Source organism: Anneissia japonica, unplaced genomic scaffold, assembly GCF_011630105.1.
Source record: "Anneissia japonica isolate Jap-2015-1 unplaced genomic scaffold, ASM1163010v1 scaffold199_len4679917_cov187, whole genome shotgun sequence".
Lineage (NCBI taxonomy): Eukaryota > Metazoa > Echinodermata > Crinoidea > Comatulida > Comatulidae > Anneissia > Anneissia japonica.
Window position 1 is genome coordinate 983,833 of NW_022686322.1, and position 15,172 is coordinate 999,004.

Sequence of the window (15,172 nt, forward strand, 5' to 3'; positions counted from 1 at the left end):
GGGGAGTATGTAAATAAAGGACAGGAGAACTTACTAAGTTGAACACCTGGTGATGCCAACCACTTGGTACAAATATCACTTCACCTGCATTCTGGATCACCTCAAAGCAATACTGCAGTTCAGAGAACCTTGGGAAAATTGTCACATCATGCATTTCAGGGGAAGTGACATCAAAAGCAAGGTTACCATGCCTACCTCTGAGAAAAACCTCTTGTCCAGGAGGGTAAAGAAGCCAGCGTTTTTTGCCGCAGATATTTGCTGACCAGCTAAAGGAGCGAAAAACGTCAGCATGCAAGGGAGTCCTACGGGGAAAACAAATAAATTTTAAATATAACATTGACAACAAAAAGCTTAGTTTGTATTTAACTTAAAGATGAATCATATACTCAAATTATGAGCAGAATTCTTCTGACGTGTATGATTGGGAATAATATCAAACCCTTCAATGCTACAAAATGCAAAAAAAAAAAATCATTTTTAACATTATTATAAAATCTGCTAAATGTTAAATATGAATATTCTTGTTATACATATTGATTTTTATCAAACAATAAATTAATGATTCAAAATTATTTATAAAATTCATAATACACTTAATGAATAATGATTGCATCACTCACCAAGAATTTTTAGGACCCATATACACAAAGCGATAATCATCTCCTGATTGGCTGTCTTGCTTAGAATCCCAAAACTCATTCAGCCAATCAGAAGTAAAGTAAACTGGTGTTCTATAGGCTCCATAATCTGGAAATTCTCTGAAAAAAAATATTCAATTTATATATTGTTAAATATAACAAAATACTGGTCACTTTTATAAATGACCACCTAGGTCCCACAGTCAAATTCCTAGAGTAAACACAGGATGGAGGTAAAGACGGTGATATTTGAAGGTTTAGGATGGAAAATACTGCTTTTAGACCACAATATTATGTAGTGTAATGTAATGTAGTTAGACTTATATAGCGTTTTACACCGAAGTCTCCAAGAGTTCAAGGTGTGGACTAGATTGTACAATAACTTGCTTCTTCCCTAAAGGGTCTCTTTGTGTCTGAGCTACCTGTAAACCGGCACTGGCTTCCTCTGGTCTGTCCACAACAGGGGCTGTAGGAACCAGTACACCCTACTCATCTCCAAAGAGTTCAAATTGTGTATACTGAGCCTACGGTTTATACTCTTTATCCGAGAAGACTTGTCCCACCCCTAGAACCATTGTGAGCATGCTGCTGGAAACAGCGCCAATAATGGATGTACTTTGCCACACCCCTGCCCTAACCGCTCGGTCAATCGACTCGCCTCACCAATATTAGGAAATGCAAACTCAATAACTTTGGTTGGATTGGAAATATAATTTTTTGTAGTCCAACGATTTGAAGTATCATCCAACAATCTCAATCCCGATACCTGGTTTAATGAGCTTTCTTTACACATCTAATTGTATTTTAATGCATGTGATGATATTGACACCCATGCACAACTGACTTCACATAAACAATAATTAATACAGTAATGAAACAGGGGCAGACTTAGGGGGCGGAATTAGGGGCCGGGCTTGAAGGGAAAAAAAAGAAAAAACTGGTCAAACAAAACACTTCAGAGGTAATTTTCGGTCGTCTAGGACACAAAAATTTCGGCCCCCCCCCATTGTGAGCATGCTGCTGGAAACAGCGCCAATAATGGATGTACTTTGCCACACCCCTGCCCTAACCGCTCGGTCAATCGACTCGCCTCACCAATATTAGGAAATGCAAACTCAATAACTTTGGTTGGATTGGAAATATAATTTTTTGTAGTCCAACGATTTGAAGTATCATCCAACAATCTCAATCCCGATACCTGGTTTAATGAGCTTTCTTTACACATCTAATTGTATTTTAATGCATGTGATGATATTGACACCCATGCACAACTGACTTCACATAAACAATAATTAATACAGTAATGAAACAGGGGCATACTTAGGGGGCAGACTTAGGGGGCGGACTTAGGGGCCGGGCTTGAAGGGAAAAAAAAGAAAAAATTGGTCAAACAAAACACTTCAGAGGTTATTTTCGGTCGTCTAGGACACAAAAATTTCGGCCCCCCCTCCCCAGGATAGTATTATCTTGATCAGCCCCCACTTTTTACCCCACTTTTGGCCCCCATTTTGGACATCTCTTGATCTGCCACTGTGAAACATGAAAAAATTAACAAGAATTTAGAGTTAATAGGTTAGTTTCTGGGAGAACTGTGCTTGCTCACATGAGTGCGGGAAAGAACCTACCGGTAGATCCTAGCAGCTTGCAGGAAATTTGAAGGCTTTGCATATAAATACTCATTCAGTTATTTATATCTATGTTAACCCTTGGCATTTTTTAAAAATATTATAATATTTATTTGTTAAGTAGAACACAACAGCATAATTAACCTTATAAGCAGACCATGAGTCATTAATGTTAAAATGGTCACGCCTGAAAAAATAAAAAAAAAGGTCGTCACGGACTTGCACACATCGGAGAATCATATAGAATTCCCCAAAGACCTTACGCAAGTTGATGTTGGTTTGCCTACCGCTCGCGTGATTAATGACGTAGCCGCATTAACTACACTCAATCGCTCGCTGTTGGTCCGTAACTCTTAATTCATCTACTGATGAACGAATAAACAGTAGTCGTACGCTGGAGTTTACAGTGCAATCAATCTCATACAGCACATGATGGTCATTGTTCGATGGCATTTCACGTTTGATGGACTGCTAAAAAAATAATTACACACGCTGGCATGAGACTCATTGTAGTACTAATAAGTTACGACTTAAAAGAAGAGGAATTTGGATTTTATTATCACACAACTTTATTCTATTATCTTGACCTTTAATAGTAAACATGACCTTTAAATGTAAACATGAGGGGGAAAGGCAATAAAAAGGAACTAACGTTCCATATTAACATTGATCGTACGAAAATTCAACTAGCCATAGTATTCTTTATTTTGTATAACTTTGTAACGCATAAACAAATTTTATGAATTTACTGTATATGACCCTCTAAAAGCGATTTTGAACTTCACAGTTCACAGTGAGACGGATTGGTGAAATGGAGAAAGCTATGAAAGGATTAAAAGTTTACTAGTGCTAAATAATATGGAAATACTACTAAAACATATTATATGAGTTAAGCACATGAAAGATAAAATTCAATATTAAATTTACTTATTTGTGTATTTAATTAATGTACTAGTTTCCTATTATTATTATTAAAATCTTGAATATTTCTTGTTCTATGTTTACACAACTATGTTTTTGTAAAAGAATGAAATGAATGGAAATATATATAAAAAAGTATTAAATATTAATTTGTGTTCTACAAAATGACAATAAATCAAACTTGTATCTTGTACCTTAACCTTCAATAGAAGTTTATAATAAAAAATGTTCTCATCAATAGACAAATGCATAAATACAAATATTCATATTTCTTTGCAAGGACCATTTAATTAGCTAGTATTGTAGTAAAATGTCTGTAAATCTGTGGAAAATGAATTGTTTTTAATAATTATGTGTTTTCATAAGCACATTCAAGAGGGGAGTGGGGGGCAGGATTTCATTATTTGATACGAAATTTCATACCTCAGCATCAACCTTCATATGGGTAATAACAACATAATAATATGTTACACTTATATAGCGCTTAATGCCAACAGGGCCTCTAAGCACTTCACATTATTACCCTCAGACATTGGATCAAGCACAAACAGAACACATACTGAGGTCCCTGGGGAGAATTCCATGATGTTGCAGCAGTTTGAGTCTACCAGGTACCTATTTGTACTCCTGGGTGGAGAGATACAACCCAAGGTAAAGTGCCTTGCCTAAGGACATAAAATGTACAGCGAGGGATTGAACCTCTGACCTCAAGTTTAAGAAGCAGAATCACAACCACTGCACCAATTGAAAATAATAATTTTAATTCTTATTCATGAGCAATTTCTTTTTTGCTGGTATTTTTTAGTTTTGATCACAAATAATATAACAGAAAGTCTAAGAGATGCACATTACAAGAAGTTGACTAAAGTTATGTTCGTTTTTATTGTGTGCATGGGTTTTTTTTGTAGTTTAGTGGCTTTCGCAGATGTGAAGTTTAGCTGTATTATGGGCTTTGGTACTTGGCTCAGTAGCTTTTCCATCGTTATGGTTTAAATCCATTAGAAAATTCCCTGAATTCATGACTGAAAAAACAAATTAACTTCATAATCTTCTCTGGATCTGAATAAGTTACATAGTTTTTAAACCTAATAAATTTACAGGTTAAAGTTGCATAGCCTGTGTTTAAAAATATGTACAGGAGTTTTCTACCACTTTATGGCCTTTCAACATGGATGCCAACAATAAGTTAAAAAGGCAAAATATCATATATCTGTTTTATATTTTAAATGTATTTAACATAATTCAAAGCAATGATATTTTCAAGTTTAACCAATATAATTCCAAGTTCTATATAGATCTACTTATTGCAAATGTTACAAAAATGAATTAAATAATCCATTCTTTGATTATTCATTCGTTTTTAACAATGCTAGTGTAAAACGCCTGACCAGTCGAGGGTCAGCTATTTTTAATAAAAAATATTTGTTTCACAAAAGAGAAACCAGTAATACTTATGATGTATGAAAAGGGATCTTTTCAAATTATGAATTTTCACCCAGTGGATACCATTTTTACTAAAAAAAATATGGGGTGAGTAAATGGATAGCAACAAATATCAGAATTAAGCCTAGTTGTCTGGTAATTGGAAAACATTTTTTTGGTCTTGTTAGGTGGTTGTACTGTTATTTGGTTTAAATATGATGACTTTTGTTAAAAATAATTAATTGTGCAACAATTTTTTAAGGGCAATTTACTCCTCTGAATTACAGTAATTTATTCACTTTAGACCAGACATTTTTTTTTCAATTTTAAATAACAAACTTGTGAATTTGTTATCCATCACTTACTTTTAATGGGCATTGACCCGCCATAGTTCCTTGGCTTGGTTTACCCTGGTTTGGTTTAACGGCAGTTAGTGTATTATGGCATTACGTCACTTAGCTTGCCAATTTGAGAAGAGATTCCAGAAAATAACCAAGTCGCTGATATAGTCGGGTCATTGCTAAAAATACACAAAGATCACCTATGCAACTCAAGACAACTTGCATGGAAGTTCCTAGAAGATGCAAACTTGAAAGGAGTGTAGTTATTTTGCCCAAATAAGTTCTTAAATCACTATAAATTTATTAGGAATATTATTATGGGACTTCTTATTCTTAGAAGTAGTTTTAAATCATAGTTTTAAAGCTTTATACATAGATTGAAATAATCTGTTTAAACTTCGATCCTAGCCAGCAATTGAATTATTCACTAACACCAGTAAATATCAAACTACTACCTGACGAAGGGTCAGATTTCCCCGACGAAAGCAAAGTGGGCGTGGTCAAGCTTCGATTAAAAGGCTTTGAAAGTGGTCCTGGGGACGAAGCCCCCGAAAATTCTGACAATTTAGGGGTTTCAAAGGCTTATTTAATCGATTTTAGAGTCTACTAATATGTAGAAAATACACATAATTTGTTTTCCTCCCCGACGAATTGTGCTTTTTCTCCCCGACGGGGGGCAGCTCTCCCCGACGGCCCCGGCCCCCTGCTGGCGCCACCCCTGGTACTAGCCTACATGTGTCTTGTACGGGACCACAAATGTTGAATGAGGTAAAATGCTAATTCTTGTACAGCTTTAATTGATTGTATATAAAATGTATATTTTTCTACAAACATGTCAATGGCAGATTGAAGTGGTTTCAATCTCTCGCAGTACATTTCACTTGTGTTTTTGAGCGAGGCACTTTATCTGCATCACTTCTCTCTACCTAGGACAGTGGTGGCACCAGGATTTTCTCAATGGGGGTCCTAAGTGGGCATGGTCGGGCGTCGCTCAAAGTCTCTCAAAAGTGCTTTAGGGGCGAAGCCCCCAAACAATACTCTAATTTAGGGGTTTCAAAGGCTTATTTAATCATATTTGGAGTCTAATAATATGTATAAAATACGCATACATTTTTTTCCTCCCCCAACAAATTGTCATTTTTCTCTTTGATTGGGGGGGGGGGCAGCAACATTTAAGCATGTGGACCCAATGACCAGGGAAAAGAAGCGCTTTATATCTACAAAGTTAAGGCGCTATATAAATAATATATATAATAATATATATAAATAATAATCAAAAATTTATGTGGGGGGGAGGGGACAGGCAGCCTTGAATCTGCAACTGCATGTGACCACTATTTGTGTACTGTTTCTTATGTTTGCAAAATTGTACTTTGGCACTCCAATGTACCATACTTATAATGTATTGTGTTTAGCTATAACTTATGCAGGGCCTTCGATATCAGTCAATTACAGGATCCCACGTTTCCCATAAATCGCGGGAGTCTCCCTGGATTTCACACAGCTTCCCGCAATTCCACAAGCGAGGAAAATCTGCCGATTTCATAATATTTGCATTTTTTACTACTATATTATCAATTGTCTCATGCATTAAAAACAATGCATTGCGCATCATTGCGTTGTTCTTCACAGAACTGCGTCAGCCAACGACCGTGCCTAGCTTAAAGGAAGCTAGCTTTAAAGGAAGCTTATTTAACCAGACCTCCCTGAAGTAACTTCTTCCAACTGGGACCCCTGTAAGTGGAAAGGGTCTACCATCTAAAATTATTATTAAAATAAAACAAATAATTTGTGCATGATAATATATGATCTTGTAAAAGAGAAATACCGTGTGAAATGCCAATCCTTAAGATACAGGCATCTTTCACTTTTGCTGTAATCATTTTTGATGTATGCTTTCCAGTAACTGAGGAAATCTCTCATTAGCATGTTCTCCTTAGGCTGCGAGCCATACTGTTCTCTCTTGCAGTCCGCAACTGGAACAACAGCGTCCCCTATGAAAAAATAAAGAACGCTTGATTTCTCAACATATGATAATTGTTAAAAATTTATATGAAAATGCTACATGTGAAAATACAATTGGTGGAATGCAGAGCTTTAACTGAGAAATAGCCAGGCAAAAAGAGAAAATAAAACAAAAAAAAAACTTTTGATTCCACCAGTGTATAAATACACCACCTGTTCTGATCTAGTCTCTTATTTTTAATTATTTTTCTCATTCTGGACAGCGCCACCAACGAGAAAGTTAATTTAGAGACGGAATAATCCGATAAAAAGAAATTAAGTATGGGACGCCAATTAAATTAGGTATGGCGCGCACTAAGTGCAATCAAGAGTGAGTAACCCAAAATTAGGGCCTGGAACCCAGGCTAGTTGTGATCTAGTGAAATACCTACACCGGGCCTACAGTAGTCTGATTGGGCTATTCAAGCACGCAGAAAAGTAAAAGTACTTAATTTTTCCAGTGGACTTTTCCCATTATTTATTAATGACCTCCAATATTCTGTTAAAAATTTCATAACAGATACAGTACGTATGCAGCTGATAATATTCTGTACTTACAGTAGTGGATAAATCAATCTTTTGTACTGAACAAAAACCTTATAAAAATGTTATAGAGTTTAACTATCTCTGTTCTAAAATACACAAAAAATTATGTTTATTGGAACACATCAATGTTTAAAAATAACTATGAGAATGAGACAGATATCTTTCACAAATTGAAACAGGTTGTCTAACACAAGGGGTAACTTTAATGATACACTCAGATGCCAGCCTCATATAATATAAAGGAACTTTGATTAAATAGAAAGAACCAATGACCATCAAATATTAAGTTCATAGGTTGACTAAGTATAAAAATACATTCTATTGATCGCTAAATAATAAATCAGGAATATAATTATAAATTGATTTATGAGGAGAGAATGTGATCTCAAATGAGTGATTTGATAAAGTATTGTTAGAGTAGAAAAATAAATGAGTTTTATCACCATTCAGACCAATACGCTACAATAGCAATGCACTGTATAAAAGTATAATATGACTTGACAATGTTTAGACATCCACCCACTCAAATCTTTTCTATGCTTTCGACAAAACCTAGAGGAGGTGGATGTTAAAGTGTCAGGATGAGGCCTTCACATTATACTTTGCTCAGCCAATCAGAAGTGGGAAGGTCAGGGTGTTTACATTTTTAAACAAGATGGATGTACATTAAGCATGGACTTGATATAAATTATGATGTCATTTACTAGTGATGAATGCAACAGTACTTGAAATTGAATCAGCTTTGCCGGGACACAGAGAACGTAAATCAGTTTTCCAGAAGCATAATTTTTAGAACAGGCAATGGAGTAATAGTGACACTGTCTAGCCAGATGCTACTAACACACTCATAGAAAAATTAAGATTAAAAAAAGTAAAATTATAGAAGCAGACCTGTGGTTATAGTGGTTGAGGTACCCATTTTCTAATATCACAGGTCTGGGTATAAATCCTATAAATAATTATGAGACTTACAGTTTAGGGCAGACAAAAATAAATTTCTCATTAAAAAAGGAACGACGCAAGTTATCGACTTTCAATAAATAACAGACCGAAAAAAAATTCAGTTTTCAGTGATTTACAGATGTTTACAGTTTAACTACAATTTACAAAAATCTTGAAATTTGCTATCAGAAATTTAAAGGTATAAATAGATACAAAGACTATAGCACATTTTTTATTTTTTAAACATGGTTAATTGCCAAAGACAATTTTCAGATTTTACATGTATATGTCGCAAGCTTCATTTAATAATCTTCAACTAGCTCTATCCAAATTTCCTTAAAATGGATGAAGAACAATCCCTCGGTCGATATCTCTTGGAACCCTGTTTATACCTACAGTAGCTCAATTCTCACTGACTGGAGGGGATTATTGAAACCGCTTTAGATCAGAGAAACTTGCTTTTGTTTTAATTTTGTTTTCAATTTTTTGTCAATTTTATTCTTTGTCGTACTGTATTCTTATACTTTTTTAAAAGCATAATAATGGATTCTGTAAATATCTTGGAAATTATTCTAAGCCCATAGCCTTAGTTCTCTTTCCAACATAATCCCCATCTTAATCTCCACCAGAATCTCAAAATTTACATACAGATTTTATCAGATATTCCACCAATCAGAACCTTGAGATCATTCGACAATATTGATATTGATGGTAGTAATTTTAGTATGCCATTCACAATGAAATCTGATGCACTGATGGTAGCCTCTGAAGGAATCATAATTTATTAAAAAGCATTAAATAAAATGTTTGCAATTATTTGCAAACATAAAAAAAAATAAATAAAATATATGACTGACATTGGTGGCAGTATAATTCAATATTATTATTAATATAAACTAAAGACTAAATACTTGTATTTTGTTTAATACCTTTTTCTAACAATTTATCCAGTATAAATCTACATACATTTCATGTTTCCAGTTACTAAAAATAATTTCTTGTTGCGCTGTGGTTCTAAATGATAAATTACAGTTGAAAGATGTTGGTAAATGTTGTGGGCTGTAAATTTTTGAGTTATGTGATGACGTCCATAAATGTATGGTATGTAATATACAGAAATAAACAGTCTGGATTCATATCGAACCAGTAACTCAAACCTAACATGAAAAATTATAATTTACAAATTGATTTTTACATTCTGTTTTTTTTTTACCAATCATTCAGAGAAAATCACATAATACAGGATTGAACTCTGTGCAAGTACTATATTATAATATTGCCTTAATATTGCAGAAGTTATATATTAATAATACATCACCGTTTATAATAATGTATATACAATTAATAATTTTTTTATAATACATACTGTACATAACTACACAACTTACATAATATTATTTTAGAAGAATTACATAAAAAAAAAGTTATGGTATATAACTTAAAATATACTTATATAACTTAAAATATACTTCATTACATTTAAAACATTAAAATTGTTAACCTGTTAACTAAGCTTAATTAATACAACTTTATATTTTTATATTAATTACTTTATGAAAAAAATACATATATATTATGTACTTTTATGATTTTTAACTTAACTTATAAAATAAATATGAACCTTAAAATGTGGAGGTTTCAGACATGCATTAAGCAAATTTATATTTTGAACAGTGCACGCCGTATCCAAGGTAAATCAAAATAAACCTATGTTGTGTGTATGTTTAACATCTATTGACCTTGATTGGGCATGCACAGTTCAAACTATTAATTGGCTTATTACACTGGGCCAATAATGACCTTTAACTTGAAAGGCAAACAATCCAAGCTTACAATCTAATTCAATGGTCAACACAGTAACTTTGAGATACGTACCGAAATGCTGAGACAAGTACTGATAATTAGGTTTGCCGTCACTATCAACCCATTCTTTTATACTCCGCCATCCGTCGGTAATACCACTGAACAAGCAAGGCCTATTGACTGCCATGAACTCCTCAAAGAACACATCATATAGTATGTCATTAAGAACTGGCACATCGTCTGCTACTTGTGAGCGTGCCTGGTTAAGTTCACTGTCTTCGTGGTAGATGTTCATCATTTAACAATGCGTTTAGTCGGGTTTAGTGGCATTGTATGAATATATTTGATTGTATACAAAGGCGGACTTTTTGCATCAGTTGGGCTTGATGTGGGCATCAGGTGGCCGACAGAAGATGGTTAATGACCGATAAGCCTAGTAATCTGAGGAAAAAATATGATAAAACACATGTTTAGAATTATAAAATTATTGTTTACAAATGATAAATTTTGATAGAGAGGATGGGCTACTTTATCTTGGATAAGTTCGTACTTGGATTTCAATACACATTAGGTTTTACCAAGACTGCGATCATAATGCGCATTCCAAAGTAGACGAGTTCAATTCTCTTATACTATACAACTGTGCAGGTTTGGTAATACACACCCAACAAGTCTTCTGAATTGGTGAGAGACTCCAGCTTTTTTTAAACCCATTTCAAGTCCTCTCACTAGCCACATACATTCTCCCACTTTCACAAGTCTCATCGCAAAAAAAATTAATCTTATAAATACTAGGCCACGCCGACATGTACGTACTATTATTAGCTATTCTGCTCATTGAGTGGCCACCGAAGAGCATCTAGGCAAACAAAAATTTTCCGCGCCCTAGGCGTGCACTGGACCCAGTAGGAGGCCCTTCACTTGCTTTGCATAAGCCTCTATAAAACTCAGTTTCACTGTATTCATTATGTTATACAATGACAATAAATATTGAATGAATAAATGAATGAATTGAATGAATGAATGAATGAATGAATGAATGAATGAATGAATGAATGAATGAATGAATGAATGAATGAATGAATGAATGAATGAATGAATGAATGAATGAATAAATGATTCTCTCAAGCCAGTACTTCTCTCAAACTTGGCATGTATGGGTAATGCCACCAAGAAGAATGATGCACATAATGTTCGCACATGAATATTTTTGGTCAAAGATTTACTGTACCAAGTTAAGTAAATTCAACCAAAAATTGTCCAATCTAAACTGGGCTTCATTTTGTTGGTGGGGCAATACTCATCTCATAAATCAAGTTTTATCTCACATTCATTCTTTGATGCTGATTTGCAAAAAAATGAAAGGTCATTAAAACACATACGATCCTAGGATGGGGGATGCATCAAATTAGTTAACCACAAAGTACAATGAAAATAAAAATGACCATAAATTTTTCATTGTTAAAAAAAACAATTTTCACAAAACTCCTACAGTAAATGTGTAGACATTAGGACAGCGCCATAGGCATGCTAATTTAAAATGCAAATAGTACAATTTAATTTGCTGACTTGCTGATTTGCTGACCTCACCTCTCCTTCGGAGAGGTGAGTGTATTACAATAGCCTGCGTCTGTCTATCTGTGTGTCCTTCCGGGCGCTTAACTCAAAAACTTCTGGGCAGATTTACTTCAGATTTTCACACCTTGACAATGTTACATGCATCCCAGTCCACCTCTAATTTGGTGTTGATTGAAGTACAGTAAGTTGCAGATTTTAGAATGTTATTTACATATTTTCCAGCCACAACAGCCGACAGAGCCAGCTCAAGCGATCGTTCAAATCAAGTCAAAGCGAATCGATTATATACATAGATACGGTGCAATAGGGCGAGGATTTACAATCTCAGATTATCTTGTTTTCATCCTATTCCCATTGTCTGCACCAATCAGAATAGGCTAACATACCTTTAGTAAATATTGAGGTGCCATACTCCTAGCCACAGCCAAAATAATAAACATATATATATATATATACTGTATGTATGTATATATACATATAGTATATACATATATATATATTTATATATATATATATATATATAACTGAGGCATATTACAACTGTTTTGTCTTATATATATATATATATAAATCATTATCGTTAATAGGTAAAATCTACATCATATATATGCCATATATATTTAAATATGCCTAGAAATCAGTATGTTCATATCATTATTTAGTTTTTATATTAGGCCTTTATTATTATTATTTTTATAAAAGTTGAACAGAGAACAATTTGGAGTTTGGGCGGGACAGCGGGACACGACTCTGAAAAGCTTGATAATCCTGCCGAAAGTGGGACAGTTGGAATCTATGTGTTTATAATAAAAATGAATTTCTAAGGGCCTGTTCGAGCGAAAAAATATCCGTGCGATTTTCCAGTTAATTCACCGGTACACACTTTCTAAAACCGCTCGGACACGCGCCTAATTACCTTACCATCTGGATTATCCGCGACAATTTTAACCACCAAATTGCTGGGTAGAATTCCGTGTATGAGATGGCCTTGGAGCCGGAGACGATGATAAATCAATCTTAATTGCTTTGCCAAATGGTTTGTCCACAGCAAGTACCCGCTGTCGTCGCGCTCTTCTTCGCCTCCTCATGTTCACGGCGAAATCAAAGTTGGATTGGACAGTAAATCCATCCACATAACATTGCATCATTGTCGCCATAATGGTGGCCAGTAGCATAGCTACACGTTCAATTTGTAAAATTACCATTACAGTACAGTATTCAGAGAATTAAACTTCAATACAAATCGTTTAAACAAGCAGAAGTAAACAAAGAATAGGTTGATGGGATTGGTGTTACTGAATGACCTTACAAAATTACTTCCGAAATAGTTTCGTTACACGGTATTCGACATTCGAGCTAAAATTTGCTCGAACGGTGGACCACCCGCTGTGTGCTCGGCGCGATTAACCGGTGAATTCACCGGAATACGGTTTGCGTTTTTCACTCGAACGGGCCCTAAGTCGAACACCTTTCAAAAGTAGTTAAAAATATATTACACCCACAGCCTCATTTTAGGCCGACTCGCTTTGTCTAGCTAGGGAAGGCGAATGACGTCTTCTTTGAATCTTATAACGCCGTCCAGAATTGGTTCGCCGCCGAAACAGTCCCGGCTAGCTATTCCGGGCAGGCCTACTACAACTTTAGAAGTAGTAGGCCTAGTACTGGCCTTACCTACCCTAGCCCTACACCAGCAAAAATAGGACCGCCTATCGATATAAAACTATATTTTCTGATTTTAAAGGGCAGCCATACAGTTTTTGCTAAATGTGGTATATCAATAAATTCAAAAACAATCACTGGTTATTAGTAAATAAACTCACTTTTTCACATTTTCAAAGAATGGTATTTTTCTCCCATGTGTGTGATGTTTATGTTTTTATATATACTGCCCCCTTTTGACTACATTAATACCTTTTGCTGGTAGTCTCGCCAATCCAGTTAATAAAAAAATGACAATAATTGGCAGGGTTGCCATTTGGCCTTTTTGACGGCCAGATTTTATAAAAATTTACCTGGCCGTAACGTTTGATGTCACGGCCAAACTATATTTGGACGAATTTTTGAAAAGTTTACATTTCTTTTTTTTGGACTAATATGACGTAGACTTGTTTTGGATATGTTGTTTTTGTTAGCTTAAACTATATTTGTTTCTAATCATGTACCTTTGTTTGTACTTGCACTAAACACTTAATCTATGTTCCCCCTTTAGCCGATTTGACGTAAGAGAGTTTATTTAACAGATAACAGTTACATTATAATTATTTAAATTGTTCGGATGAAATATGTATTTTTTATGAAGTTTATCCTCGTTTAAGCTTTATGAAGACAGTTCAATGCAAGTTTGTACCATATATTGTGTGGTTTGTATTTGTTCCATTGGAGGTTATATTTCTTTTGAATATAAATAAAATACTGTACTTTAATTAATTTATTATTGCCCACTTGAATTGTATAGCCCTGGGTGCTGCCGTGATGTAGAGCGCCATGTAGGCCTATATAAATGCTCGATGTGGCACCTCAGAATTTCAAGCAAGAGTTGCAGAGACATCTTCGAAATTACTCTGGAGTTAGGTTGCATATTATGAGACTGAAGAAGATAATTCTGCTAGCAACATTGATTATTGCTTTAAGTACTGAGACAATAACATTCAGAGGCGAATTTAGAAAATTTAGATAAAAAGTATTTTATTAAAGTTTTCATAGGTTTGTTTTAACGCCAGTTTGTGTTACCTAACTATGTAACTTAATTCATTCTAATTAAAGAGAGCCACGGATTTGCCAATAACAGGCCCTTAAAATTTGCTATAGATCGACTACAATGTACCTTAATATTTAATACATTTAAATCCAATTTAGATCAATCTTAATAATGCGATTTTAAATAGCAGAGGCGGATTTAGTGGGTGGGGGTGGTAAAAGAAAAAAAATAAAAAAGAAAAAAAATTTGATCGCCCAAACGCATCAGGTTACTTTCAGGCGTCTAGAAAAAAATTCCCCTAAGATGGTGTTATCTCGATCGGAGCCACTTTTTTCGGCCCCGGCTCCTCCCCCTTTCGGACACCTTTGGATTCGCCCCTGAATTGGCCTAACATTGTTCTGTGTATATCATTTGAATTTCTTCAATTTCAAACGAATGACCGCTGATTTTCGTGTAATTTTGTAGTATTTCAAATGAATACGTACCCACTGTTGTCTTCTATCGGATTAAAATCTGGCCAAATTTTGAGGTATATTTGGTATACCAAAACGGACTTCGGTCATGTTCCAACTCCAGAGCTATAATCAGTGGCGGATCCAGTAAACGGAAAGCTGAATATTCATAGATTCTTCTCATATAAAATATATGAATTCC

The 15,172-nt window shown here is 34.7% G+C and overlaps 1 protein-coding gene across 1 annotated transcript in view; it reads right to left on the reverse strand.

Annotated features, from left to right (window-relative positions):
• The window catches only part of LOC117115058 (2-oxoglutarate and iron-dependent oxygenase JMJD4-like), a 22,489-nt gene extending 8,776 nt beyond the window's left edge, over positions 1 to 13,713 (reverse strand). The window contains exons 1-5 of the mRNA XM_033258714.1: positions 13,641 to 13,713; positions 10,315 to 10,683; positions 6,776 to 6,941; positions 621 to 758; positions 35 to 302 (exon numbers count right to left, since the gene is read on the reverse strand). Coding sequence (XP_033114605.1) covers positions 35 to 302; positions 621 to 758; positions 6,776 to 6,941; positions 10,315 to 10,540 — 798 coding nt within the window. The 5' untranslated portion in view covers positions 10,541 to 10,683; positions 13,641 to 13,713. The remainder of the gene's footprint in view (positions 1 to 34; positions 303 to 620; positions 759 to 6,775; positions 6,942 to 10,314; positions 10,684 to 13,640) is intronic.
• Between the last annotated feature and the right edge of the window lie 1,459 nt (positions 13,714 to 15,172).